General features: G+C 48.0%; 1 protein-coding gene and 1 long non-coding RNA gene across 2 annotated transcripts in view; one reads left to right on the top strand and one right to left on the bottom strand.

The window, feature by feature from the left end:
* Positions 1-1,222: 1,222 nt before the first annotated feature.
* LOC126934184 (uncharacterized) lies at positions 1,223-9,266 on the bottom strand. Its single transcript, XR_007718865.1, has 3 exons — positions 9,220-9,266; positions 6,051-6,174; positions 1,223-4,541 (listed from the first exon to the last, which is right to left on the bottom strand). It is a non-coding gene; the product is annotated as an uncharacterized LOC126934184 (long non-coding RNA).
* A 203-nt stretch (positions 9,267-9,469) lies between these two features.
* The window catches only part of EPAS1 (endothelial PAS domain protein 1), a 90,369-nt gene continuing 74,474 nt past the window's right edge, over positions 9,470-25,364 (top strand). The window contains exon 1 of the mRNA XM_050754724.1: positions 9,470-10,022. Within this exon, the coding sequence (XP_050610681.1) occupies positions 9,997-10,022 (26 nt within the window). The 5' untranslated portion in view covers positions 9,470-9,996. The remainder of the gene's footprint in view (positions 10,023-25,364) is intronic.

The raw sequence follows: 25,364 nt of genomic DNA, 5'->3' as shown, positions 1-25,364 counted from the left end.
CTGTCATCCAAAGACAGCGATGGAAATAGCCTTCTTATCTCTGTAATCAACATGGTCATTGAAACCTTCAAACTCAGTAGAAACTTCTAGAAAAAAAAGATATATTTACTGAGAAAGAGGAATGGGGAAATAAGAGAAGAATTGGAGAGGAGAAATAGAAGAGAAGGAATAGGTACAGAGAACAGGTGGGGGCAGTGCCCAGGGTGAGAAATTGAATGGAAACTTGCAGGGTCCAAGGACTCCCCACTAGGTGTCCACTCTTCCTAACTCTAGAGACCTCTCTCATGTTCCCTATGCCTAAGAATAACTCCTGAGTTGGGCCATAAGGGAGTCTGATTTGCTTTTGACCCCATTTAACATCCTCAAGATGCTGCGGCCTCCACAGCCATCCATCCGTACTTCCAGGCCACAGATACTAATCAGTGTCCCCTCCAACTTCAGGGCTGCAATAATTGGCTCTTTGCTTAGAGTAAAGTACTCTAGGAGATTCCATAACTCATGGGAATGTTGCCCTGATGCTAATGGCTACTGTGCAAAATTTCAGTTTTAAGAGAACATTAAGGTTTATAAAAATTGGGCTGAACGAGAAAGATACATCTTCTCGGGAAGAACTTGAAGAAGGTGACTGGTAACCTGAGTCGACTGCTGCACAGGTTAAAGGCATCTGCACTTGGTTCCACAGATGCTCCTGGAGTTTGCAGAAGAATACTCACTACCGTGCTTTGGTGTCACTACTGCTGTGATGGCCACTTAATTATTGGGAACAAACCCAAGGTAGGAGAGCTGGAATGTCATGACTAAAAGATGAGGGTCACATCCCATTCATCTCCAGCACAGGCATTACTGTCATCCTCAAAATGCCCTATCAGGCACTAACTTAGGTGGTCTAAGTACTGCACAAAGTCAGTAGCAGCTGATAGTCTAGCATGGGCAATAATAACTAAATCTCTGCAAAAGGTCTTTTGAGTTGCTCCTGTATGACCTGACATTTGCTTTGTGGATTATAAGAGAAGACTCTGTCCTAATTCTCAACCCAGAATGCTCTTCCTTCCCTGTTCTAACTAGCAAACTCCTGGTCACCCCTCAAGATGCAGCGAAAATGTCACCTTTTCTAGAAGCCTTCCCTAAGTTCTCCTCCCTCCCACCTCCATCCCTAGGCAGAGTTATTTCCCATTCTGAGCTCCCAGAAAAATGGGGTTTTCTCTTTGGAGGCATGGTGGTTTTGTTTAGAAGTCTGTCTCCAACAGGAGAGAGTGAGCTTTAGAGGGTAGGGCCATGTGTCATTCAGCTTTCTCAGCTGAGTTTCAACCACGGCCATTCATATGGACTGGACAGTCAATAAAGGCCAACGAATAGAAGAATTAATAGATGAAATTTATTCAACAAAGATCAGAATGCATGCAGTCAAAGAGGATGGTGCCTCAAGCACAGTGGAATTTGAAAAGGAAATTGGAAAGCTGCATTGTGTAAGCATTATCATTTTATTACTTATAAAATGAGTTTTCTACTCTTAACAGGCAAAGCTAACTTGAAATTGTGTACGGCTCTTTTCATTACTCTTATAATTAGGCTCTTAATTATTCTTTAAAACCTTGGGCACATGAACTTCACTCTGTAATTCTTTTATACACAGTGCACTCTGGGCTCTCTGCCTTGAGGTCATCTACTTAGAGATTTACCCCTGACATGTTTTTAGGCCAGAAGGCATCTCTTCACCATAAATTACTATCTGATCAGGATGCATTTTAATCTAGCCTAAGATGGAAGTAATTAGGAGAGCTAATCTGCTATCATATAAAATTAACAATTAAAATTAAAATTAACATTTTAATCTAGCCTAAGATGGAAGTAATTAGGAGAGCTAATCTGCTATCATATAAAATTAACAATTAAGATAGGGCATGCTGGCTGGGTGCAGCAGCTCACATCTGTAATCCCAGCACTTTGGAGGCTGAGGTGGGCGGATCACTTGAGGCCAAGATTTCGAGACCAGCCTGGCCAACATTGTGAAATCCTGTCTCTACTAAAAATACAAAAAGTTAGCCAGGTATGGTGGCGCATGCCTGTAATCCCTGCTACTCAAGAGGCTGAGGCACAAGAATCACTTGAACCCAGGAGACGGAGGTTGCAGTGAGCGGAGATTGTGCCACTGCACTCCAGCCTGGGAGACAAAGTGAAACTCTGTCTCAATACAAAAACAAAGAAGATAGGGCATGCCAAGACCCACTGCCTAAAGGTTTTGAAATGTCTGTATCTCGTCTTCCTTCCACTGGGTAGATCATTGAGCACATAGGGGCCAGATGGCCTTGAAACCCCAGGATTCATGCACCACAGACTACAACCCTCTGAGGAAACCAAGAGAAAATCCTTGGAGTTTAAAATCTGAAGTATTTACAGTCACATTCTCAGCATTGCATCCCTGGTTTTCTTCAAACGGCAAAGACAGAGGTATGCACTTAAGAGAAATGAAAAGTTTACAGTGAGGTTTGTGTAGAACCCTATTTCTGAGCTTGGCAGCAGCAAGGTATAAGAGCATGTACAAGTGTGTATGTGCAGGTGCATCTGGGGACATGTCAGTGTGTGCTTTAGACATCACCCCTGTATCTCTGTTCTATAACACCATGACTTCAGAAGGACCCACATTCAGTCCCCAGAATGATGCAGATATAGAAGGCCCTTACAAAGTCACTGGGAATCATAAAGCGGCAAACATTTTCCTCATTCTTAGTATATTATTTATTGAGTGTCCATTTTATGCCAGGTGCCCTGCTAGGCATTGAGGACGCCAAGACATTTTCCCATCTAGCACCTCTACCCCATCCCCTTACTTGCCTCATCTTGGCCCCTGTAGGGTAGGAGGGAGAAAAAAACAAGGAGTAGGAGAGGCCTCCCTGTCTGCCTTCCTTCCTTCCTTTTTCCTTCCCTCTTCCCTTGATCCTTCCCTTCCTTTCTCCCTCCTTCTCTCCCTCCCTCCATCCTCCTTCCCTCCTTTGTTTCTAGCATGGATGAAATATCTCTTTGATCTTCCCTGGCCATGGCTGGTGCTTCCCTCTTTGGTATCTTTGTCACCTTGCATGTAACCTTCCTGGTCCCCTGGGACTGCAGTCCTCATGGCTCCAAAGGGGCCTCACCTTCAGCTGGTCACTTATGGTCCTCCTTCAGCCTCTATCTCTAGTTGCACCTCCACCTTTTTCTGCCAAGGTCTTTCTGAAGAAGCCCATGTGGACAGAGTCCCCTTAAAAATTGCTGGGCACAGTGACTACTTGGGAGGCTGAAGCAGGAGAAGTGCTTGAGCCCAGGAGTTCAAGGCTACAATGTGCCATGATCACACCTGTGAATAATCACTGCACTCTAGCCTGGGCAACATAGCAAGACCCTCACCTCTAAATTTTTTTTAAATTCTAGGTGGTTATTCTTTTCTTTCTTTTTTTTTCTTTTCTTTCTTTTTTTTTTTAGGTGGAGTCTCTGTTGCCCAGATAGAGTGCAGTGGCGTGATCTCGACTCACTCGACTCACTGCAACCTCTGCCTCCCAGGTTCAAGCGATTCTCCTGCCTCCTGAGTAGCTGGGATCACAGGCACCCACCACCACGCCTGGCTAATTTTTGTATTTTTAGTAGAAACAGGGTTTCACCATGTTGGCCAGGCTGGTCTCGAACTCCTGACCTCAAGTTATCTGCCTGCCTCAGCCTCCCAAAGTGCTGGGATTACAGATGTGAGCCACTGTGTCTGATCCTAGGTGGTGATTCTTCTTGCAGGCTCCACATCCGGTACCTGCATGCCATGTGCCATACTGGACCCTGTGATCACTGCCCAGATCTCCCCTTAGGAATGAAGGACACATTCCCCCAGATGCTGTTGCTCAAGGTCACAGCCTTTCCCCAAGGTCAGCCAGAAACAATGATCGATCTGTGGCAGGGGTAGAAAGGTCCCTTGGCTCTGTCTTGGGACAACTCTGAAGGGCCATCCCAGCTTCAGATCTGGGCAGTGGGGGTCCACTTCTCTCTAGGATCCTGCTTCTTCTCTTTTCCTCCTCTGGGTGCTATCCCAAGAGCACTCTCTAAAAAACCTTCCTCACATTAATCTTCCCCCTCAGGGTCATCTTCCAGGAAACTCAACCTGCTACACACTCCCTTGCCATGATATAGGCAAGAGAGAGTGACTTCCAAATGGAAACATCCTCTACAATAGGCCTCTTCAGCCAGCTGCTCACCAGTGGGCAGTCTCCTGTGTTCCACAAGCTCCAGGGACACATATCAAGCTCTGTGTGTGGTCTCAGGTAAGCCCTAGTCACTGGACTTAAGAGACAGGAGCAAAGCATGTCCTCTCTCCATGGTATGGGGAGGAAAACTGACCACAATGTTGACAACCCAATCCTAGAACTCCAACTTCGAGTCTTCTTCTGTATCAATCCATGCACTCCCTTGAGGTGGACAGTGGCTGGAGAAGGCATGCAAAATCATTTTCAAGGAGCTCTTTCTTGTGTTCTACATTTTGGAAGTGGCAGTAGTTGGCATTGATTGTCTTGGGAACTCAGCTGAAACTGAAGTAGGAAGAGGCCCATTTTAACATTTTGCTACAGGCCAAAGCAATGCCACAGGATAGGGAGGGTGTCTCTGACTATGCCCCCACCGGCCCTGTCCTCTATGCCTGTCTTAGCCAGGTGCCAGAGAAAATTGGATGCTTGAGGCCCAATGTCATCATTTTTAGCGATACAGCACCTTCATTTCTACTCATGCCTTTTTCTAAGGTGGGGCTGGCATGTCCTTCTTATCGGCCATTCCTTCCACATGGGTGTTATTTTATCACCTCAGAGGTCACACTCATTAGCCCGGCAGCTGGGCCAGTCCAGGCTAGGCTTCTCCGGGTCCTAGCAGTGGACATGGCTGGGACTCCAGATTTTCTGGTTGTTCACCACCACTAAATTCTTACCACTCCTATTGTTTAGGCTATAAGATTTTGCTCTCAAGTTTCACATTAAACAATTTTAAGAGCATATCAATTGTATATATTTACCAATTTAAAAATTGGGGGAGGAAAAGGAATTACCATGTCAAAAGATACCTGATTTTGGAAGCCTTAAAAAATGTGTATTCAAAATCTGGGAAATGCAGTGTGTACCCAACTGAACTATGTTCTCTTGGAGGGAAGGAAACCACCAGTGCTGTCTTCCACAGACTGATGTCTTATGCTGTGGCCGGAGGCAGCAGAGCACATTGGCCCTGGACCAATGACTCCTTTACCATTGGTTGAATGACATTTATAAATGCACAAGCCCCTTCATAGGCAAAACTTCATCCCTAAGCCTAGGAATGGAAGGTGTTAGTCTCCAAGTCATCAATATACAGGCGTGAGGAATGGAGAAGCTGGGGTTCTTTAAAACTGCATCCTTCATACCAGTAAGTACTTAGGAATTCAAGTGGGAAAAAAAGTTTGACTCTTGCCTCAAAAAAAAAAAAAAAAAAAAAAAAAATCACAGAACTCTTTTTGAAAGATGACAAATTCTAGATTTGTGGGGTCAAAAGTCACAACATTTAAAAGACGATACAGCACATGTCTGTGTGGAATATCTCACAACATTGGCCTAAAGCCAAACACAGGGGGCAGAGTTTTCTGGACCTGGAGTTCAGTGACAGGGAGTGTGAGGATAGATTTTGTAAAGTCACAAAAGGGGCTGGTTTCATTTGGATGGAGTAACATGCAAGTGCGAGGGAAGGAGTGACTCAGGCAAGGCTTTTCATAAAGGAGGAGCCTCTGCCAGCTTGTCCTCTCTCTCCCATCTCTGCTCCCTACCTCCCCTGCTCTCTCCACCCCCAAACCAATGAAATAGACAGACAAGGGTCAGATGGGTATTACGTGAGATAACGCATGTGGCAGGACAGAGGCCAGTGTACTTGCAAGGCCTCTCTTGCCTCACCCTGGTCCCAACTCCAACATGTGACAATGCATTGGAAGTTGTAAGGTACTAATGAGATAGCCCATCCTTCCAAGAGCTCTTCCTGTTAGATCCCACCCATTCCAACCTAATTTCCAACCGCATCCTGGAACATACTGTTACTTCGATGGGACTACTGAGGCCATCTTTCTTCCACCAGCCCACTGCATCCCAGGTGCTTGCTCTCTGCCAGGTTTGTAAGTTCACACTTTATTCTATCCCATCCTCCTGAGGGCACACCCTACAAAGAAGAGAGGAAGCAAGAGAACCAGATTTGTCCCTTGTCAAAACAAATACGTGTTTCACTGGTGCCACAGCTTTTGTTCCCAAACCATCCAATCCAGAGCTGGGGGGCAGGTAGGGAGATTTGCTGGGAGGTGGGCAGTTTGCTCCTATTTTAAGCAGCTTGGAAGCTTTGCTTACTGGTGTCCTCTGCTGCCCTCTGTGGCCAAAACATCAGTGTCTCTAAAGACACCCCTCTAAATCCAGGGACCCAGCTCCCCATCCCCCACTCCCTCCCCCAGCATCACCTTTCAAAGTTTTTCTCCTTTAGTTCTCTACGGGCTCTAAAAAGTAAAATTGGATGTAGCCTAGCCACAGCCTGCATCTGGTTTACACTCTCAGCTCCTTCCTGCAAAGGTTATTGAGCTGAGTCCTGGAAGAAATCTTAGGCCACCCAGCTCTGCTCTAAGCAAGAGCTTTTGAGAATTTATATACAGTTTTTGGCGAATCTCAGACACTGCCAAAATCCTAGACTTGGCAAGGCACAGTGGCTCATGCGTATAATCCCAGCACTTTGGGAAGCCGAGGTGGGTGGATCACATGAGGCCAGGAGTTCGAGACCAGGCTGGCCAACATGGCAAAACTCCATCTCTACTAAAAATACAAAAATTAGCCGGGTGTGGTGGTGCACATCTATAGTCCTGGCTACTTGGGAGGCTGAGGCACGAGAATAGCTTGAACCCGGGAGGTGGAGGTTGCAGCAAGCCAAGATTGTGCCACTGTAATCCAGCCTGGGCAACAGAGTGAGACTGTCTAAAGAAAAAAAAAAAAATCCCAGACTCAGTGCCAGCTGTTTGCCTTAGCTTGGGGAGCTTTCACTTACAGGGTGCAGTCTGGCCAAGAGGAAGGAGCTATATAATATGGTTGACGAAATTTCCAACCTTTAAGTTCAGGGGTACATGTGCAGGATGTGCAGGTTTGTTACACAGGTAAATGTGTGCCACGGTGGTCTGCTGCACAGATCATCCCATCACCTGGGTATTAAGCCCAGCATCCATTAGCTATTCTTCCTGATGCTCTCCCTCCTCCCACCCCTCACCCTCTGACAGGCCCCAGTGTGTGTTGTTCCCCCCAAGTGTCCACGTCGTCTTAGGTTGATGTGGTCTTGAGTGATCCCTCCTTGCCTTTCCTCTTTCAAGACAAGATCTAAAAAGTTATGTTCTCTATGCGTTGGAGGTATTGCCTTAATCTGTCAAGCACAGTCCAGGATGAAGAGGCTGCTGTGGTGAACTACTGTAGGCACCTGGAAGCCACCAAGGTGCCCTTTTCCCACAGCCTAGTCCCAAGTAAGGGAAATAAGCTTATGGTTAAGGGAGAACTGTCTACCAATTTGAATTCATTAAAATACATAAATGTGTCCACTAGAAATGGCTGGCTGGAGAAGCCCAGTACGAAATCACCCCATTCCTGAAACCCACCAGCCCCATGAAATAGTTCACTAGAGAGCAATTTGCAATCTTTGAATTCGTTGACTATCAACCTGTATAGGTGCTCCGTGGCCCCGAGATCTGAGAAAATGACAAAATACGTCTACTTCCCGGCCGGTCACAGTGACTCACGCCTGTAATCCCAATACTTTGGGAGGCCAAGGCGAGCAGATCACTTGAGGTCAGGAGTTTGAGACTAGCCTGGCCAACATGGTAAAACTCCTGTTTCTACTAAAAATGCAAAAATTAGCTGGGGGTGGTGGTGGGCGCCTTTAATTTCAGCTACTCTGGAGGCTGAGCCACAAGAATCGCGGGAAGCGGAGGTTGCAGTTAGTCGAGATCGAGCCACTGCACTCCAGCCTGGGCGACAGAGACAGAGCGAGACTCAGTCTCAAAAAAAAAAAAAAAATATTTCCCAATTCTTCGTCCGTTTTCCTCTGTCCCCACTTTGCCTTCTCCAGGTTCCTGAAAAGTATCTCCCCCAACCCTTTCTGTGTACACGGGGAAAATACGCGTTCATTTTTGTTGGGGCACTGAAACCTACCCTTCTCTTCAAATCGTTTACGTAGATTGTTCTAGTATAAAATGTGGCAAGAGGTTAAAGGGAGAGATACAGACCAGTTCTCTGGCCCTCGCTTTCCCTTCAAGTTACACCTGTGAAACTCATGGGTCCTTCCACAGGCTTCAAAAACTAAGGGCGTCCCCTGTCCTCTCTCCAGATGTCCCTTCCCCATCGCCAGTAGCGAGTGGGAGACAGCTCAGCGCGGGGGAGGGGAGCACTGGGCCCAGAGATTGAAGGCAGCGTCAAAAGCGCTGCTGGAAAATCCCTGAGCGCTAACCGTTGCCTGCATAAGCCCTTAAATCTACGAATTTCCAACACCTGTAGCCTTTGCGTTCCCCAGGACTTCAATCGACCCTGGCGATAGAGAGGGCAGGCCTGAGATGCAGTGACTTGAGGGCACGTGGCCAACTCTGTCACTCCAAGATCACACTGGGGAACCAGACTGACTTCTCCAATTCTGAACTCGCCCCGGCCCGCGCAGGAGCGGCGGGGTGCCGAGAGCAGGGACAGAAGGTCGGGCGGCTCAAAGGGCCTCCTCTCCCGCATCCCTGTCAAAACCAAATCGCCTGGCACAAGCCCGTAAGCAACCACTGTACTAGGAGAGGGAAGGAAGGGCAGGCGCAGCCTAGATCAATTGATCCCTAGATCAATTTCCTTGCGCTGTTTCTCCCAGACAGTCAATTCAGCTGCGTCCCACCGAAAAGGGCGCATCGCCCACGCCCGAAACGCAGCCGCGAGAGGCCGAGAAATCATCCCCACCTGGCCCGAGGCCCACGTCACGGGGCCAGGGACGCGGGAGCGCAGCAGCGTGGAGGGGCTCCGGGCTGGCCGGGCGCTGCCCGCGGTCCTGCCCTCGTTCCAAGGGCACAGCGCCGGTAGGAGGACAACGACGCTGTGGCGGAACTGCCGCCCCCGGCAGCAATCCTGGAGCCCTGCTCCCGGCCGCCCCTCAGCCCCGTGCAGGCCGCGTCTCCCTGACGCGGAGTCCCACCCCACTACCCGCCGCCCAGACGACCTCATAAACAAGTCCTGGAAGTGCGGAGGCAGGAGGCGGGGCGCAGCGCGGGGGCAGGGGGCGGGCCGGGGTCAGGGCAGAGGCTGCGGCCGCGCCTCCCCATTGGCCAGGACGCAGTGAGCTGCCCGGAGCGCGGCGCGGGCGGGGCCTGCCGGCGCGTGCCCGCCCCCACCCCCGCGCCGGTGCCCGCACCCCGCCCTCCGCGCCCGCCCAGTGCCCGCCCCGAGCCGGCCGACGGAGTTTTTAAAGTGGGCTGGCGGCCGCGGGAGCCTTACACTCGCGAGCGGCCCGCCACACAGCTCCGGCGCCCGCCGCTCTCCCGCCCCAGCGCTACTGAGGCGGCCGTACAATCCTCGGCAGTGTCCTGAGACTGTATGGTCAGCTCAGCCCAGCCTCCGACTCCTTCCGACTCCCAGCATTCGAGCCACTTTTTTTTTTCCTTGAAAACTCAGAAAAGTGACTCTTTTTCCAGGGAAAAAGGAACTTGGGTTCCCTTCTCGCCGTCCTTTTTTCGGGTCTGACAGCCTCCACCCACTCCTTCCCCGACCCCGCCTCCGCTCGCAGGTTCCTCCCCGTCACCTTTCTCCACCCCCACCCCCGCACCTAGCCCGCCGCGCGCCACCTTCCACCTGACTGCGCGGGGCGCTCGGGACCTGCGCGCACCTCGGACCTTCACCACCCGCCCGGGCCGCCGGGAGCGGACGAGGGCCACAGCTCCCCACCCGCCGGGAAGCCCAGGTGCTCGGCGTCTGAACGTCTCAAAGGGCCACAGCGACAATGACAGCTGACAAGGAGAAGAAAAGGTAAGCGGGCGTCCGGGCCGACCAGGGGGCCGGTCAGGGGCCGGTCCGAGGCCAGTGCCGGGCTGCGCTGGGCAGGCGCTACCGAGAGTGTTTGGGAGAAGAGTGCGGAGAGGTGTTTGGAACTCGAGGCTCGGTTTGGAGGGCTGTGAGGGGGAGAGCATGTGCCCGGTTTGGGGGCGCGGAGCAGCAGCTTTGCAGTGGAGACTTCTGTGGCTCGGAGGAGTCGGGGATCCGCGCGCGCAGCGAGGCCAGGAGGCCGAGGGAGATGGCCTGGAGGTCGGAGGTGCTTCCGCGGTGCCTTTGAAAATCTCCCAGCCACCCTGCACCAGATTACCGTGGCCACTGGCGCTTGGAAATGTTTGTGGGTGCATGTCCTCGACTTTCTCTGGTCTCTCATGTTGGGGCAGCATCCACGTCTCTATTTTTCTCTGGATTCCCGGGGTCCTTCCAAATGCGCTCCTACGCCCGCGCCGTGGCCCAAATGGGCAAGGGGGGCGGGAGGCGGAGAGCGGCTCAGGGACAGGATCCCACCGAAGAGCCAGGACCCTTCAGAGCGCCCCGCTGCCCGGCTCCACACCCCACTGGAGGTTGGAGAACCCACTTCCCTCGTGCCGCACCTTAACTCTGGGGAGAGTAGGTAGTGAGTGACCTGGATTGCCCTGCGGGGGCAGGTGGTTCGGTGTGTAGGGAGCGGACAGCAACACTGGACGTCCCTGGCAGGTCCGGGTGTCTGTCTCCTAAGAGGACAGGGAAGGGCAGCCACGATCTGCCCGCCTGCTCTCGCGAACCTCTCGGCACTGGGTGAGAGGCAACTCCGGCCAACTCTTGCTGCCCTCTCGCCCTCTCCCGGCCGCTCCCAGTCCAGCCGGGCCTGGCGCTACCCGAGCGAGGGTTCGAGCCCTCTGCGCGGCGGGGCAGAAGCAGGTAGGGCCTCATCTTCTGCATATGTGTGCGGCTCGCCGCCTGTCCCCTTTCTCCTCCTGTCTCCAACCCTGCGGCCCCAGTGGCCTGGAGCTTCCAACCCCGCGCTCGGCCGCAGCTTGGCGAGGCTATGCTGCGGGAAGCTGGAATCCAACGCGCGGCCGGCTGAACCGCCTGAGCCGCAGGAAACCAGCGGCAGGGCGGTAGTGAAGAGGTGCGAGGATGAGGAGGGCCCACCTGCGAAGGAAGGGAGGTGACTGGCCGGGAGGGCTCACTGCCGAGGTTGATTTGCTCTTGTTCCAACTTCCACTACGGGACTGGAGCCAGAAACCTTGTATCCTCCGGTCGAAAGCGGCGGTTCCCACCTCGGGGCACCGATAAGGATTTGATAAACGGGAGCGAATCGCGCCTGTCCTGGCTCGGCGCCCGGGCCCTTCATTGCGGGATCGCTAGGGGAGGGGACTGGGTCCTGCTCCCCTTTCCTGGCCGCAGTTCCCCCTTTCGCGTCACCGTCGCGCCCTCACACCCAAGACAAGTGAGGGAGCCTTGAGACTGCAGCCGGCACATCCCCAGGGCCCTCGGAGCCGTCCTGGGGTTCCGTGTCTTTTGAAGGCAGCAGAACAAGGAAAAGACTCTAAGATTCCAGTGCGTTTTGTGAAAACCAGTTATAATGCTAATAATGACTGAACCAATGAAAAGCAAAATTATAGACAGCTCCTCTGCAGGCGCTCTCGGGTCCGGAGCCGGCGAGGGAACTTGTGTATTTTACAACTGCGAAGCCTATCGGGAATGTGCCAATCGCCAAGGTGGGGCCTGATAGTAATCTTGACAAATGTGTGAAGTGTCAGCTCCTCCTGCGCGCCTTAGCGCCGGGTTTTGTGCAGTTTTGTACCGTATATACCGAGAAACTTGGGAGCAGGGGAAAAATGATTTCGACACACCTGGCTACAGTACCTGCTTCGTTAGCGGGCTGTTGGAGAGAGAGAAGGAGCAGGAATGGGAGCGGGAAGAACGTTGACTCCCAATTATTGGCGAGGGCGGCCGCTTTAAGAACCACTGTCCGGACTGCCTGCGAAACGCCTTGGAAGCCGCTGTGTGAGCTGCGGCTCCGGGCTGGTGGCCACGCCAGGGTGTCCGCCCTCTTCGACCTGCCTGGATTTTTGTGCTGCAGAATGGCAGGGCAAACAGCGTGTCCTTCACCATCTAGAGCCCCTTAAGGGGCTGTCCAATTCCTGTTGGACTAACCATTTTGAGACTCATTTACTTTTCGTGCCTGGGTCTGTTTGCTGGCTACAGCTTCTTTAGCGACTAAGATGTAATTAAAATATATGAACCAATGCATTGAAAGTTGGTGTTGTTATGTAAGTGGGTGCTGTAGCTTTCCTGAGTGCCTCACAAGGGCGATGTGACGGTGAGAGGGCTCTCGGCTGATGATTCTGCCCACTAGTTCTTACATTTTGTGTTTCTTTGGTTTAGCAGAGCAATTTCTTCCCCCAAATGCAATGTGGGCAGAACATTTGGAATATTCCTTCTAACAATGGCCCCTCAAAAAGTGGGCAGATGATTGTGTCCCAAAACGTTAACGCGTCGATAAATATGTTAATGTTTAATAATAAAAGAGTTTGCTTTCTAAACGGTCGTTGGCTGGCTGGCCTCGATAGTACCAGTTTTGGTGGTAGTGGGCATTTGCGATGACATCACAAATGTCAGAAACTGAAGCCTGGTGGGTGGGGGTACTGCACTTTCACCTTTTTGTGCATGCATCTATTAGGAATGCCCAAGTCCTTTCACTGGGAAAAAATGTGGAAATTCTGGGGTGCATGGCGTTTGGGGAGTGGTTCAGGCAAATGTAAATGAGATCCTTGGATAATCAGGGATCAAAGTCCCGTCCCAAAGCCAGACCTAGGTCCAGACACCTCCCCGGAGTGCCTCTACAGTAGTGCTCAGTACAGGTCTAGCATGGAAGGGGAATTGGAGACACCTGGATCAGAAGTTTTCAAGCTCTCTCCCCTCTTTCTGACAGCTGGACTTAGTTGTTCCTCTCCTAAAATCAAATCAAACTCCATCATTATTCCAACTCTGAAGGGAAAAAATATTGTTGGACAATTTCTCTCAATTTAAACATATATTTTAAATAAATATTCCCTCAACACTTGATATGTTTCCATTGTATTATGAGTAGTGCAGGATGATACAGAATTGATGTAACACATTGTTGGCTTGAGTATTTAAGTTTTAATTCATACAGCTTTCATGAAGTTCAAAAGAATGCCATCATTTCAAGTTTTTTCAGTGGTGCTTATAGGGAGCCTAGAAATATTTTATAAGAGACCATGGAAACCATCTAGTCAGACTTTTCTCTTTCTGAATAAGGAGACTGATGCCCAGAGAGGTTAAAAGACTTCTCCAGTCATAAGGAAAATTAGTGCTGATAAGAGTCAGGGCTGGTAGTGGTGGCTCACGCCTGTAATCCCAGTACTTTGGGAGGCTGAGGTGGCGGATCACCTGAGGTAAGGAGTTCAAGGCCAGCCTGGTCAACATGGTGAAACCCCATCTCTATTAAAAACACACAAAAAATTAGCTGGGTGTGGTGGTGGGTGCCTGTAATCCCAGCTACTCTGGAGGCTGAGGCAGGAGAATTGCTTGAACCCGGGAGGCGGAGGCTGCAGTGAGCTGAGATACCACTGCACTCCAGCCTGGGCAACAGAGTGAAATTCTGTCTGAAAGAAAAAAAAAAAGTCGGAATCCTGGTTTATTACTTTCAATTAAGTATGTATGTTCCTATTGTTCACAGGAGAGTACCCCAGCCCAGAAATATCTCTAAATAGTGAGGATGATTTCCAAAGGAGTGCTCTCCCCATCACAACTCTCAAACCGCTGAACCTTATAGAAAGGAGATTTGCTTTTCTAGATAATTAATCAACACCTTTAGGCTGCAGTAGAAGTGATTCTGTTTGCTTCTTGCGGAAAAAAAAAAAAAAAAAAGCAGAGTTGGAATTGATGCTGTTCCCAGTGTCTGTAAACTTTGGAAAGTATGAATTCACTGTTTTAGTTAGAAAAAATCTACTTGTATAGGTAGACCTCATTAAACAAAACCAATGCAAGGACCACTCCCAGTGGAGCACATTGCTGTGGGAGGTAGAGAACATTCAAGCAGCTGCTAGATTGATTTTCATACTGGGTGAGTTGGCATTTTCACTAGAAGTGAAAACCATGAGACTAAGTTTAAGTTACTTAGAATGTCCCTCTTCCTTTCTCTGTCTGCGTGTGTGTGTGTCTGTGCGCGCGCGCGGGAGGGGGTGATTCTCAACTTTCTAGGAATGTATTAAGTGCAGTGTTTAGAAATGGAAGGAACCAATGAGATAATTCTCAGTGCTCCAGGATTTTAGGCTCACACATTTGAAAATACTTGCTGTCATTAATTGTCTTGAGATTTAGGCTTTTCCACTTTTCAGGAAATCTATCTAGTAGTTTTTTGGGGGTTTTGTTTTGTTTTCCCTGGTTCTGCCCTATGCCAACCTGCTAGTTTCCCTTTTCATTTTAGCCTGATGAATCTTCCCGTTTGCTTTCAGTACTGACCATCGCTGGTAGTTCATAACAGGTCTTTTACCAATATTGTCAAGTTAGCAATATTGGCTCCTGGGGCCCTAGTACTCTATATTTCCACCGCCCTCCCCACCAATACCATGCTGCCTGTTCACATGATGTACACCAGCTCTGATACTCTCCCTAAGATATAATCCATAAGACAACAAACTTGTATTGAACACCTACTCCTAATCTGGCTAAAATGCTGAAGAGAATACTAAAAAATAGGGGATATGGTCCTGGTTATCAAGTTGCTTAGTCTGATTAGAAAAAAAAAAAAGGAGATACAAGGAAGCTTAAGTGAAAATATAAGGGGTTGGGCACCGTGGCTCATGCCTGTAATCCCAGCACTTTGAGAGGCCGAGGCAGGCGGATCACGAGGTCAGGAGTTTGAGACCAGCCTGGCCAATATGGTGAAACCCCATCTCTACTAAAAATATAAAAAATTAGCCAGGCGTGGTGGCACGTGCCTGTAGTCCCAGATACTCGAGAGGCTGAGGCAGGAGAATTGCCTGAACCCAGGAGGCAGAGGTTGCCATGAGCCAAGATCACACCACTGCACTCCAGCGTGGGTGACAGAGCAAGACAACAAAAGAAAGAGAGAGAGAGAGAGAGAGAAAGAAAGAATATAAAGAGCTGACAGCCTATATGCTTTTCTGTAGAAATCTATTATTTTGAAGCAAAAGATAAGCTCTGAGTAGCATTTCAGGTAATAACCACCCCCCCCCCCCCCCCCCCCACACATAAGCACACACAATTATTTAAGAGTATTATATGTATTTAGAGGTGGAGAAATTTGTTCCTAGTGTCCCTGGAACCACACAGGGTAGGTGCTGACCACCAGCTTAAAGACTGGCTCAGAAGGAAGGTCAAATGGGAGAAGGCAGTGTTTGGGGGATAATGAGAAGAAAGAAAACACACAGGGCTCCCTGTGATGTATTCCTTTTTGTGTACTTCGACCCCATACACAGAAAGGCCCCTGCAATGGAATGTTTCCTGTTCTTTACACACTTGCTTTGGGTGGGGACATGGAGAGGGAGCTGGCGGGGGTCCACAGATGACATGGGTAGTAATTTCTGTTCCCCCGAGAATATCAGTGGAGACAGCTATGACTCCAGGAAGGCCAAGAAGGCAGAGGGAGCTTCTTAACCAGGCTTTGTGAATGGGTTTCAGAGGCTGGCGTGTAAATCTCTGAAACTGTGTGCAAGGCATTGTGCATAGAAGCAACTTGTTCTGAAGGAAGTCTGTTCAGCTCTCAGTAGCCTTTCGAAGGTTCTAGGCTAGGGAAAAGGCAAGCCCTTGCTCTCGGATGCCTGATTTGGTGACTGCCTTATGTTTCAGAATCTTTCTATTCAGATCCCAGGCAGTTCTTGTGTTTCACTGCCATTGCCGCTCCCTGTGGTGGAGAACGGGGAGGAGGATGGTGTATCTAGTAAAGGTTCTGAGGTGCCGCTTAATCTTCCCTGTCCCTGGCTGGCGTGTCTGTCCACCTACATGTCTGCCCTCAGTCTTGGAAGGACGGGAAGCTGAGTGCCCTGCACAGGGTAAATACTAGTATGATTCATTTTGTTAATGCTTCTGAAAAATGACTGTGAAAACAAATTTATTCTCAAATATTCCATCATCCTCAAACAGTTATTTGGAGGACCTTCATGTACTAGGAATGTATGTGTTCTTAATAGAAATTATGTTTTGCAGCTTGGCGCGGTGGCTCACACCTGTAATCCCGGCACTTTGGGAGGCCAGGGCGGGCGGATCACGAGGTCAGGAGATCGAGACCATCCTGGCTAACACGGTGAAACCCTGTCTCTACTAAAAATACAAAAAATTAGCTGGGCGTGGTGGTGGGCACCTGTAGTCCCAGCTACTTGGGAGGCTGAGGCAGGAGAATGGCATGAACCCGGGAGGCGGAGGTTGCAGTGAGCCGAGATCGCGCCACTGCACTCCAGCCTGGGTGACGCGAAGCTCTGTCTTAAAAAGAAAAAAAGAAAGAAATTGTATTTTGCATCAGGACAAAACAAAAAACTGACAGTCTTATTTGTGTCAGTGCCGTCTTCAGAACTTTATGTGGATTAATAATCCTGTGAGATAAGCCCTGTTATTATCCCCACTTCATTGATGGGAAAGCTGAAGTCTAGAAAGGTTAACTGCCCAAGGTCATATAGGTAGCATGGGCAGAGCTGCATTCAATCTGAGTAAAGGAGGTCCCCAGAGTCTATACTCTCAATGGGTGTTCCATATATCCTTCCCTTACTGAAGATATCTATAAAGTATGTAATACCGCTTCTGACTTACAATAAGTGCTCTAACTGCCTTTGTTGTTTTCCTTATAATTATTATAATTACTTCTCTTTTTGTGATTTATCACTTGCGTCAAACCTCACAAGCAGATAGGGATGGAAGATCTGAAAGGCCAATATGGAACTCCTGGAATTTCTTATTTTTCATGGGTTTTCCTAGACCCCGACAGGAGGTGGTTCTCTCCTGCCCCAAGAAGTTCAAAGCTTTCCACCTCCCACCCTTCGCTGGTGGCAAGACTTCAATAATTACTTCAGCCTTCGGACTCCATTGTGCAGGAGAACCTGTTAGAAGCTCTTCCTCTGTGGCTTCTGAAGAACCATCAAGATGCACAGGACTTCCTGTGGCTCTTTTGATCCTTTTGAAATTGCAAGCACAGGAAGGAAAGAATGGATAGGGGGATAAAAAATAGCTGTGATTGTTGTGATAATAGCATGTTGCATTTCTATAGCGCCCTTTCGCTGATGAGTCCTGAGCCTTCACAGCCATCACACTGTTGGCCTCTGCACTGTGAACCTAGAGGGTACCTTGAGTTTTTCCAGTGCTGTCAAACAGAATTGCATTGACACATACCTTAACCAAGAGAGAAGCGAGCCGTGTTGGCACCTGTGCGTCACAGTCCATGTGGTGGTCATCCATGGGGTGCCCCTAACAGCATCTGTAATTTTCAAGTACATGTTGGGTGTAATTTGGTGACCGTTGTCTGTTCCCACTGTTGGAAGCCACAGAACTGATCTGATGAAAGCATATAGTGAAGAAGAGTGGCGAGACCCTTTGTGAGATCCCTGGAGCTGAAGAGTCAGGTGTGGAATGGACAAGAATGTTATCCTCTTCTAAGTGACCTTGCTTTTTCTAATTTCTTAAGAAATACCTGTTTGCTTGACTGCCTTAGGCTGTTTGCAGGGGCCACTTGTACGTCAGCAAAACTCTTACTAGATGACATCACTGCCAGAAGTTCCACGTTTCCAGGAGGTACATTTCCCACTGCCCCCACCCCCCCGAACTTGGAAAGATTCCTCAGTTTTAAAGTTGTAAGTAATTTCCATGCCAGACAATGATCCTGTGAACAGACCCTTTTCTCATGTGGAAAAATATTTCAGAAAGGGTGTCTTGTCAATGAGAAAAATGATCCCATTAAAACACGTTTATTTGCCATGTACTCATCTGACATTTTCTGAATTCTACAAAGCCATGGACTTGGATTGTTAGAAGTGTCTTATACACCCCTAGTGACTTCTTGAACTGTCCCCCCCATCCCCAGCCATGGAACTCTCCAATTAAAAAAAACTAAGAGAGAAGTGGTAGCAATCATAACAAATTAGTGATTTTATGTGGTTAGGCTGTGTCATCAAACACATGGTCAGGAAAGTGGGTCCAGTATGTTGTACTCTTGACTGTGGTGCTGAAGGTAACCCCCATTGCCCTGTAGGCTGCCCCCAGAAGCAGGGGGTACAGCTGATAGTATTCTTACAAGTTAATCAATTCTGTAACAGCTTTAGTTGAGTTTTTTGGTCTCATTTTTAGTCCGAGGTGCCCTGATGTTGGCCTGTGACTATGGGGAGTCAGTGGCTTGTTATGAATAAGAGGACACATGAGCAGAATCTGAGAAAGTTCAGAAGCATTTTTTACGTTGTTTAAAATACATCTGTTAAAGTATATGATTATTTTTTGGTAATCACTTAAATCATTGTGCTGTGTGTCTACCCAGGCAGTATTTATCTGTCTCTCCATGTTGTATTAGTATAGTATTAAAAAAATACACATATTTTACTCTCGATAAAAACTTTGCATACTGTCACTACTTTGTATAAGATTTTTCCTGACTGCCTCTGGGTAGGGGGCAGGGAGCAAGAAGACCATCATTCTTTCCTTCCTTTATATTTGGGAAATGGAGGTGCTGAGAGAAACAAGCCACACTGTCTGAAGTAAAACCTACAAGTGGACCTGGGTGTCCATGGTGAGGGAAGGCCCATATGTACCACCTTGGGCTCCAGTTACAAGGTAATGAGCCATGAGCACAAAAGGGTGACTCAAAATTCAATGCCAACCATTCTCATTACTAATGAGTAATTACAGCAAATATTTACAGGCCTCCTTCCTACCTTTACGACTTCCTGTTACTGAAGCACTTTGGAGTATTGAGAAAGATTGTCCTGGAAAAATACGTCACACACAGTTGCAGGAAAGAGTGCCTTTAAGCACACAGAAAAAATCGGTTACTTGGCTTTGTTTATGAATTCCACATAGAAACAACAGAAAATTGTGCCTTTTGAGGGACTGCTTGAGAATCCTTTCTTCTGCATTTCAAGATAAGATTTAAAAAATCACATATATCAAATATATGGGGAAATGAGACACAATGTTTTAGAGCGTGTCTAGAAATAATAGGACCCTGCAAGTTAGTACAGCAAAATTTGGGATCAAAGCACGGGTCATTTGATAAACTCTCTTTTATGAACGTTACCTCTACAATATTTTTCTAAATGAAAACAATCACGCTTAATAGAATTAATCAGGATGGGAGCTAGAAGCATATAATTCACTTTACACAGATTGGAGTCAATCCTCATAATGCCCCTTTCCTGTATATTTAGATAAAAAAGCACTCCAGTAAGATTGCTTTTGCAGTAAGTTTCTGCAAACCACTGTACCCTTGTATTTCTCTCCTGTGTTTCCAAGAGTTCTCAGATGCTATTTTCGAATGGCAGCGTTCACTCCAGTGCTGGCTGAGGTCGACGAAGCTAATTTTGGTGCCTTGGTGCCCAGGGTGAAGGGAGAGAGAAGTCCTCTGCAGAGCTAAAAGGACTCTCTGGGGCCTGGGTTTGGAGCAGTGTGGTGGTGTTGGACACACCACATTTCACCTTTAGAACCTTTATTTGTGTGCTTGCACAACAAATGTTTACCCAGATATTAAGATAAGGAAAGTATGAAGGTCACATTTCACTGGTGACAAGAGAGCTTCTATAAATGTAACCATATTGTGCGGCAGGAGTCTGTCTTTTATTCTGTACCTGGGACTTAGGGGGAGTTATTGGTGGGTGGGGCATGGGCATGGGAGTTGAGGCTCTTCTTGGTTTTTTGGCTTTCCTGCCATCACTCTGTTTGTCTTGCCTCAGCTGACATGTCCCTCCCATTTGGTGAGGGCCTTTGTCATGGCCAAGACGTCTAAGGAAACCCTAGTCTGTGTGGCTGGGCACTGTGTGGTCCCCTGACTCTCTAGAGTCTTCCGGAGTTCCATGGAAATTAGTGCCCCTGTGCATTTCCCTGCTGACTGGAAGGCACCCTGGCTGCTGAGATCGCTCTCCTAGTCCCCCGGAAGAGGTCCGCGTGGTGCTGATCCTGCAGCTGTTTTGGGCCTCCTCAGCAGGATTGTCCTGTCCTCGGAGCACGGAGAATCCTGAGTGGGACAGGGGTTTCTTTTGTGCATTTGGGTGCTTCTCTTAGGGATCTCCAAAGACTAGCTAGACACTCAGGGCCTCAGTGAAAACATGGGTCCTTGGTCTAGTTTTCTTCCCAAGGGCAGCCACCATGGCAGTGGGAGTTCACCTTGCTGACTACAAGGGACCCCACCCCACCTCTATCACCCATTCGCCATCATTCACTGTGCCTCCTAAGTTCCTAATACACAAGCCTCCTCCCACAGCCTCAAAGGCAGTGCTTCCGTACCCATTCCCACTTCTGTTCCCTCACACTAGCTCCTCCATTTGGATGCTTTCCCCCTCTCTTCCTATTCCAATAGCTCCGACTTTTCTATTGTGAGCCCAGGCTTCCCGAAATCTTGCACAAAATCACTAAGGGAACGTAGAAATCTCCACAGTGGCACTCCCACTCCCTGCATTACTAGCTTCTGGTTGTTTGCCAAAGAGCCCGCTTATATTTCCTTGTTATCTAATGACACTTTATTTGTTTTTGCCTTTCTAACAATATAGCATGTTCCTGAAGGCCAAGGATGTCAGATTTTCTGATGTGCCCTAATACCTTACTTTTTTTTTTTTTTGGGCTCTGAAATCGTGCTTAGTTTTTTTTTTTTTTAAATAATAGAATTGCTTTGTTCATGCCCCTTGGGTTACTTGGAAAGCTTGCCTCTTGTGCTCTGCTTTCTTCATTTATGTAGATTTGACCCCTTTACTTATTTCCCTTTAAAAAGAAAGAAAAAGGAAAAGAAAAAATTGGGGGGACCACAGTCAGGTCTTATTGATACATAACTTTATATCAGATGCAAACATCAGGCTAGTATTATATTAGTTCTTCACTTCAAGAATGCCTTATACACTAAGGTGAGTACAGCCAAACAAAATACTCCAGCTTAATCTCAAAGTTAAAAGCAAGATGGGGAAGTTGTGCAAGAGGGCACTAGCTCTCAGTTCAGAGATCATCTTCCCTGGGAAGCCTTCCCTGATTAACTGCACATTGGTTACCCCTGTGTTTGTATATGGTCTTCAGTCTGTGTTTTGTTATTTGTATGACGCTTTTACAACTTGCTTTTGAAGGCTGGGGGTGGCATATGTCCCTGATCACCACTTAAGTGGTAAGCCCTTCAAGAGCAAGGACCCAGTCATTTTTTCCTGTTATTTTTTTCCCCACAGAAGTCAGAATAGAGGTCTCTTTAGGTGCTCAGTAATTATTTGTAGACTGAGTAATTCTGTCTGTGTCAGGAACTTTGGGAGTTTGGTGTAGAGAACTGGAAGCACAGGTAGACACTTTGCTCACATCAACCTAACTTATCCTCATTGGTTACCCACCATGCGTATAGGAGGGTTTGTGGGGATCATCACTGTGTGTAGACATTTATAGGTTTCTCCCAAATTCAGGTGCTATGCTGTACAGGGTGAGTTACAAAGAGGCGTTAGATGGACCCTGAACTCAGGATGTCCTAAAATGATTTGTTTAAGCAATATAAGATGGTTTATGTTAATGGATGTCCAAGCTCTGGCTTTACAATGTTGCCATCTTGTTAGGAAGTCAAAACCAACTCAGATAAAACATTGAGCAAACAATGGAAGATTGATAGTAATAAAGTGAGAGTAAGGGTAAATAGATCTTGTGTACTGGGAATAGTTAGGGAAGTGATTAGTGGAGATTACAGAGAGGTTTCCTGGAGGAGCATGAAGATCTAGGTCTGTCTTGAAGATAAGGTAGAATATGGATAGGCACATGAGTATCGGGCGTTCCATTTGAGGTGAATTGCATAAGTAAAACGAGGAGGCAGGAATAAACAGAGTCTGCAGGCCAGGACTGGTGAGCCAGTTCCTTCCAAAGCTGGATCTGGAGCTCTGTTAGCAGAAACGAGTTGAGGACCAGGCCTGGGCTGGCATTGGGAAGTTCAGGGGCAGGCCTTCCTGAGTCATGTTGTGATGGAATCTTTGGGTTGCCTTGGGGCCATGGGAGCAGCGCATGCCTCTTCTGGCACATGAGAAGCTGCTCAGGACATCTCCATTAGCCCTCCAACCAGAAGCCTGGCTCTAGTGTGAGCACCAAGTGGGTGGCTGTAGGAGGCCATGATTTGTCTTCTATAATATTGACCTCAAAGCCTCCCCTGCTAGCCCTTAGTAAATCAGTCATGTGTGAATGTGCCCAAATCAGTCCGATATATGTTTCTTTTTGGCCTGTACCACTTCTCAGGGTAATAAATGCCATGTCTGAGTCTCCTAGTCTATGGAGTGGGAGCTGGAAGAGGACTGCTTGCTGTATCCTAAAATAGCAGTGACCCTCATCCCCATGTTCTCTTTCTGACGGTAAAACCTTTGTCCCTCTCATTATTTGATGAGGCTCTCATTCTTTTCTCATTCTGGATTCTAGGTTTTTGAGTCTAACCATTATGGAAAGATAGAACAGTCCCTTCAACATCCCACTATTGGTAGGGCATGAAACAGCCAAATCCAAGTCAGACCATCCCTTTTATGAGTTTCTACCAATAACTGTTAATTGCACACCCTGTACAGAGCACTGTGACCAAGTTGTTCCTTGACCTTCTCCTTTCCTAGTGTTGGTCACAACATTCCCTAAAGCCCTAACTCAAGTTCTTGGGATGATACCGCCAGAAGAGGGAAAAAAGGAGCCGTCTTCCTGAAGTCACCTGGGTAGAGCAGCTGGGGGTTTTTCCCTCCTTGAGCAGGTGTAACCTTTTCCCTGGAGGAATTTAGAAGCACTTAAAGTCACAGCTGAACACTGTGGGCCAGGCCTTGGCCAGAGATCCCAAATCACTGGAGAAGATTCCATTCCAGGGACCAGTAGAGGCCAGCCGGTCTCATCCAAGTCACTTTAGCTCACTCTGTCCACTGGTACTTTGAGGGAGGCCATATAACTCCTGAGTACTTTTGGCTTGGAATTTAACCTCACAATGACAACTGCATGTTTGGTCTTTTTTTTTTTTTTTTTTTTTGGCGGGGGGCGGGTAGGGAGTCTTACTCTGTTGCCCAGGCTGGAGTGCAGTGGCGCGATCTTGGCTCACTGCAAGCTCCACTGCCTGGGTTCACGCCATTCTCCTGCCTCAGCCTCCCCAGAAGCTGGGACTACAGGTGCCTGCCACCATGCCTGGCTAATTTTTTGTATTTTTAGTAGAGACAGGATTTCACTGTTTTAACTAGAATGGTCTTGATCTCCTGACCTCGTGATCTGCCTGCCTTGGCCTCCCAAAGTGCTGGGATTACAGGCGTGAGCCACCGCGCCTGGCATGTTTGGCCTCTTATTCCTTTTCTGTCCCTCTAGTAATAAATGCCTGTAGAACTGGGAAACTGCTGCCTGGTCCAGGCAGGATTGGTTGGTTCAATCACCTACTCTACAGTCATCCTCTGCTCATTGCCTACTCTGTGCAGGCTGCTGAGCCTCAGGTCTGAGAGCAGGGAAGGGCCCTCTGCAGTTAGGTGGAAAGGAGCCTGGACTGTCAGAACCAGGACCTGCAGTCTTTTCCTGCACTGGAGCACAGTGCAGCCCAAACTAAGGGAACTAGTCTCAAGAATCTCCTAAGAACTCCCCTGGGCCAGAAAGTGTTGTTTACCCAAATCTTGCCATGGCTAGAAATTTGAGTCTAGCCCGGCGCAATGGCTCACGCCTGTAATTCCAGCACTTTGGGAGGCCGAGGCGGGCAGATCCCAAGGTCAGGAGTTCGAGACCATCCTGGCTAACATGGTGAAACTCCGTCTCTACTAAAAATATAAAAAAAAAAACTAGCCGGGCGTGGTGGTGGGCGCCTGTAGTCCCAGCCACTTGGGAGGCTGAGACAGGAGAATGGCGTGAACCCGGGAGCGGAGGTTGCAGTGAGCCGAGATCGTACCACTGCACTCCAGCTTGGGGGACAGAGCGAGACTCCGTCTCAAAAAAAAAAAAAAAAAAGAGAAATTTAAGTCTAGCATCTACCTTCTCACAGCTCCAGGTGGACCTCCAGAAGGAAAAGGAAGATGTCCTACCAAGCTAACCTGTGACTAGATCTCTGTTAGAGTGTGAAACCTATGAACATATCCATGTCTATTCCGTTGTGTTCATTTCCTTTTCTCTTCCTTTTTAAAGTAAAACATCCTTTTGAAAAGTTGCAATGTTGCCTTTGCTGAACTCCTAGGAAGTACTTTTCCCCACCTTGGCTAGTGAGATGTTGAGACACGGGCACACCTGAGGGTGGTGTGGTCACTGTGGCCGTCAGCCAGCCCAAGGCCTTGGGAAAGCCTGGTGAGCAGAAAACCCAGGCAGAAAGGAGTGTGGGTGACTGTGAGCATTGATTCCTTTGTTCCTGAGCCATCTCTTTTGAGCACATTTGAAACCATTTTCCATACCCAAATCAACATAAGCCTGGTGATTCCAGGCCACCTGTATCTCCTTGTATGGCTCCAAATATTACCAGGGCAATGACGACAACTTAATTCTTCTTGAGTTAGATCTTCAGGGACAAGGCAGAGTACATGTTTATTTTGGAGAGAGACAAACTTTCACCCACTTGAATTTCTTTGCCTCCAAAATTAGCGTTGGGATGACCACAGGGTTCTGTGTTTCTTGGCTTTTATCTTGCCAAATGGATTGTAAATGCTCCCGAGTCACCTTCTCTCTTTTTGTGTCCCTGGCAAAGCCTACCTCCACATGGGGTTCAGAGGAGCTCTCAAGTCTCTAGGAGTTCGAAAGACTTTTCTAGATCTTTCTATGATGTGTGTGACCTAGGACAGGTAATTTAACCTTTCTTTCTTTAACCCCTTTCTAAATGGGGTTAGACATATTTGCTGCTTTCTCAGAGTACTATTATGAGTTTGAAATGAGCTAGAGTTTCATAAAACCATGCATTTTTAAAGTCTATTACATTTTAAAAATCACTTTTGCAACTATTATCTCAATAGAACTTTGAAAAGTATAAAGGGCAGACCTTCAAGGCATCATTATTAACAAGCACAGCAATATAATCATTAGGTACATTATTGCCTGTTGATGTGATTTGGCTGCAGTTGGAAGGGAGCCTTAGGAAAAGCTAGGAGACTCTTGCTCTCAGGCCTTTAAATTTCTTACCTGGCTGGGATTTTCAGAATTATTAGTTTTTGCTAACAATGATTTTTGGCT

Source organism: Macaca thibetana, chromosome 13, assembly GCF_024542745.1.
Source record: "Macaca thibetana thibetana isolate TM-01 chromosome 13, ASM2454274v1, whole genome shotgun sequence".
Classification (NCBI taxonomy): Eukaryota; Metazoa; Chordata; class Mammalia; order Primates; family Cercopithecidae; genus Macaca; species Macaca thibetana.
Note: the sequence above shows the minus strand (reverse complement) of the source record. Positions and strands in the feature narration are given on the sequence as shown.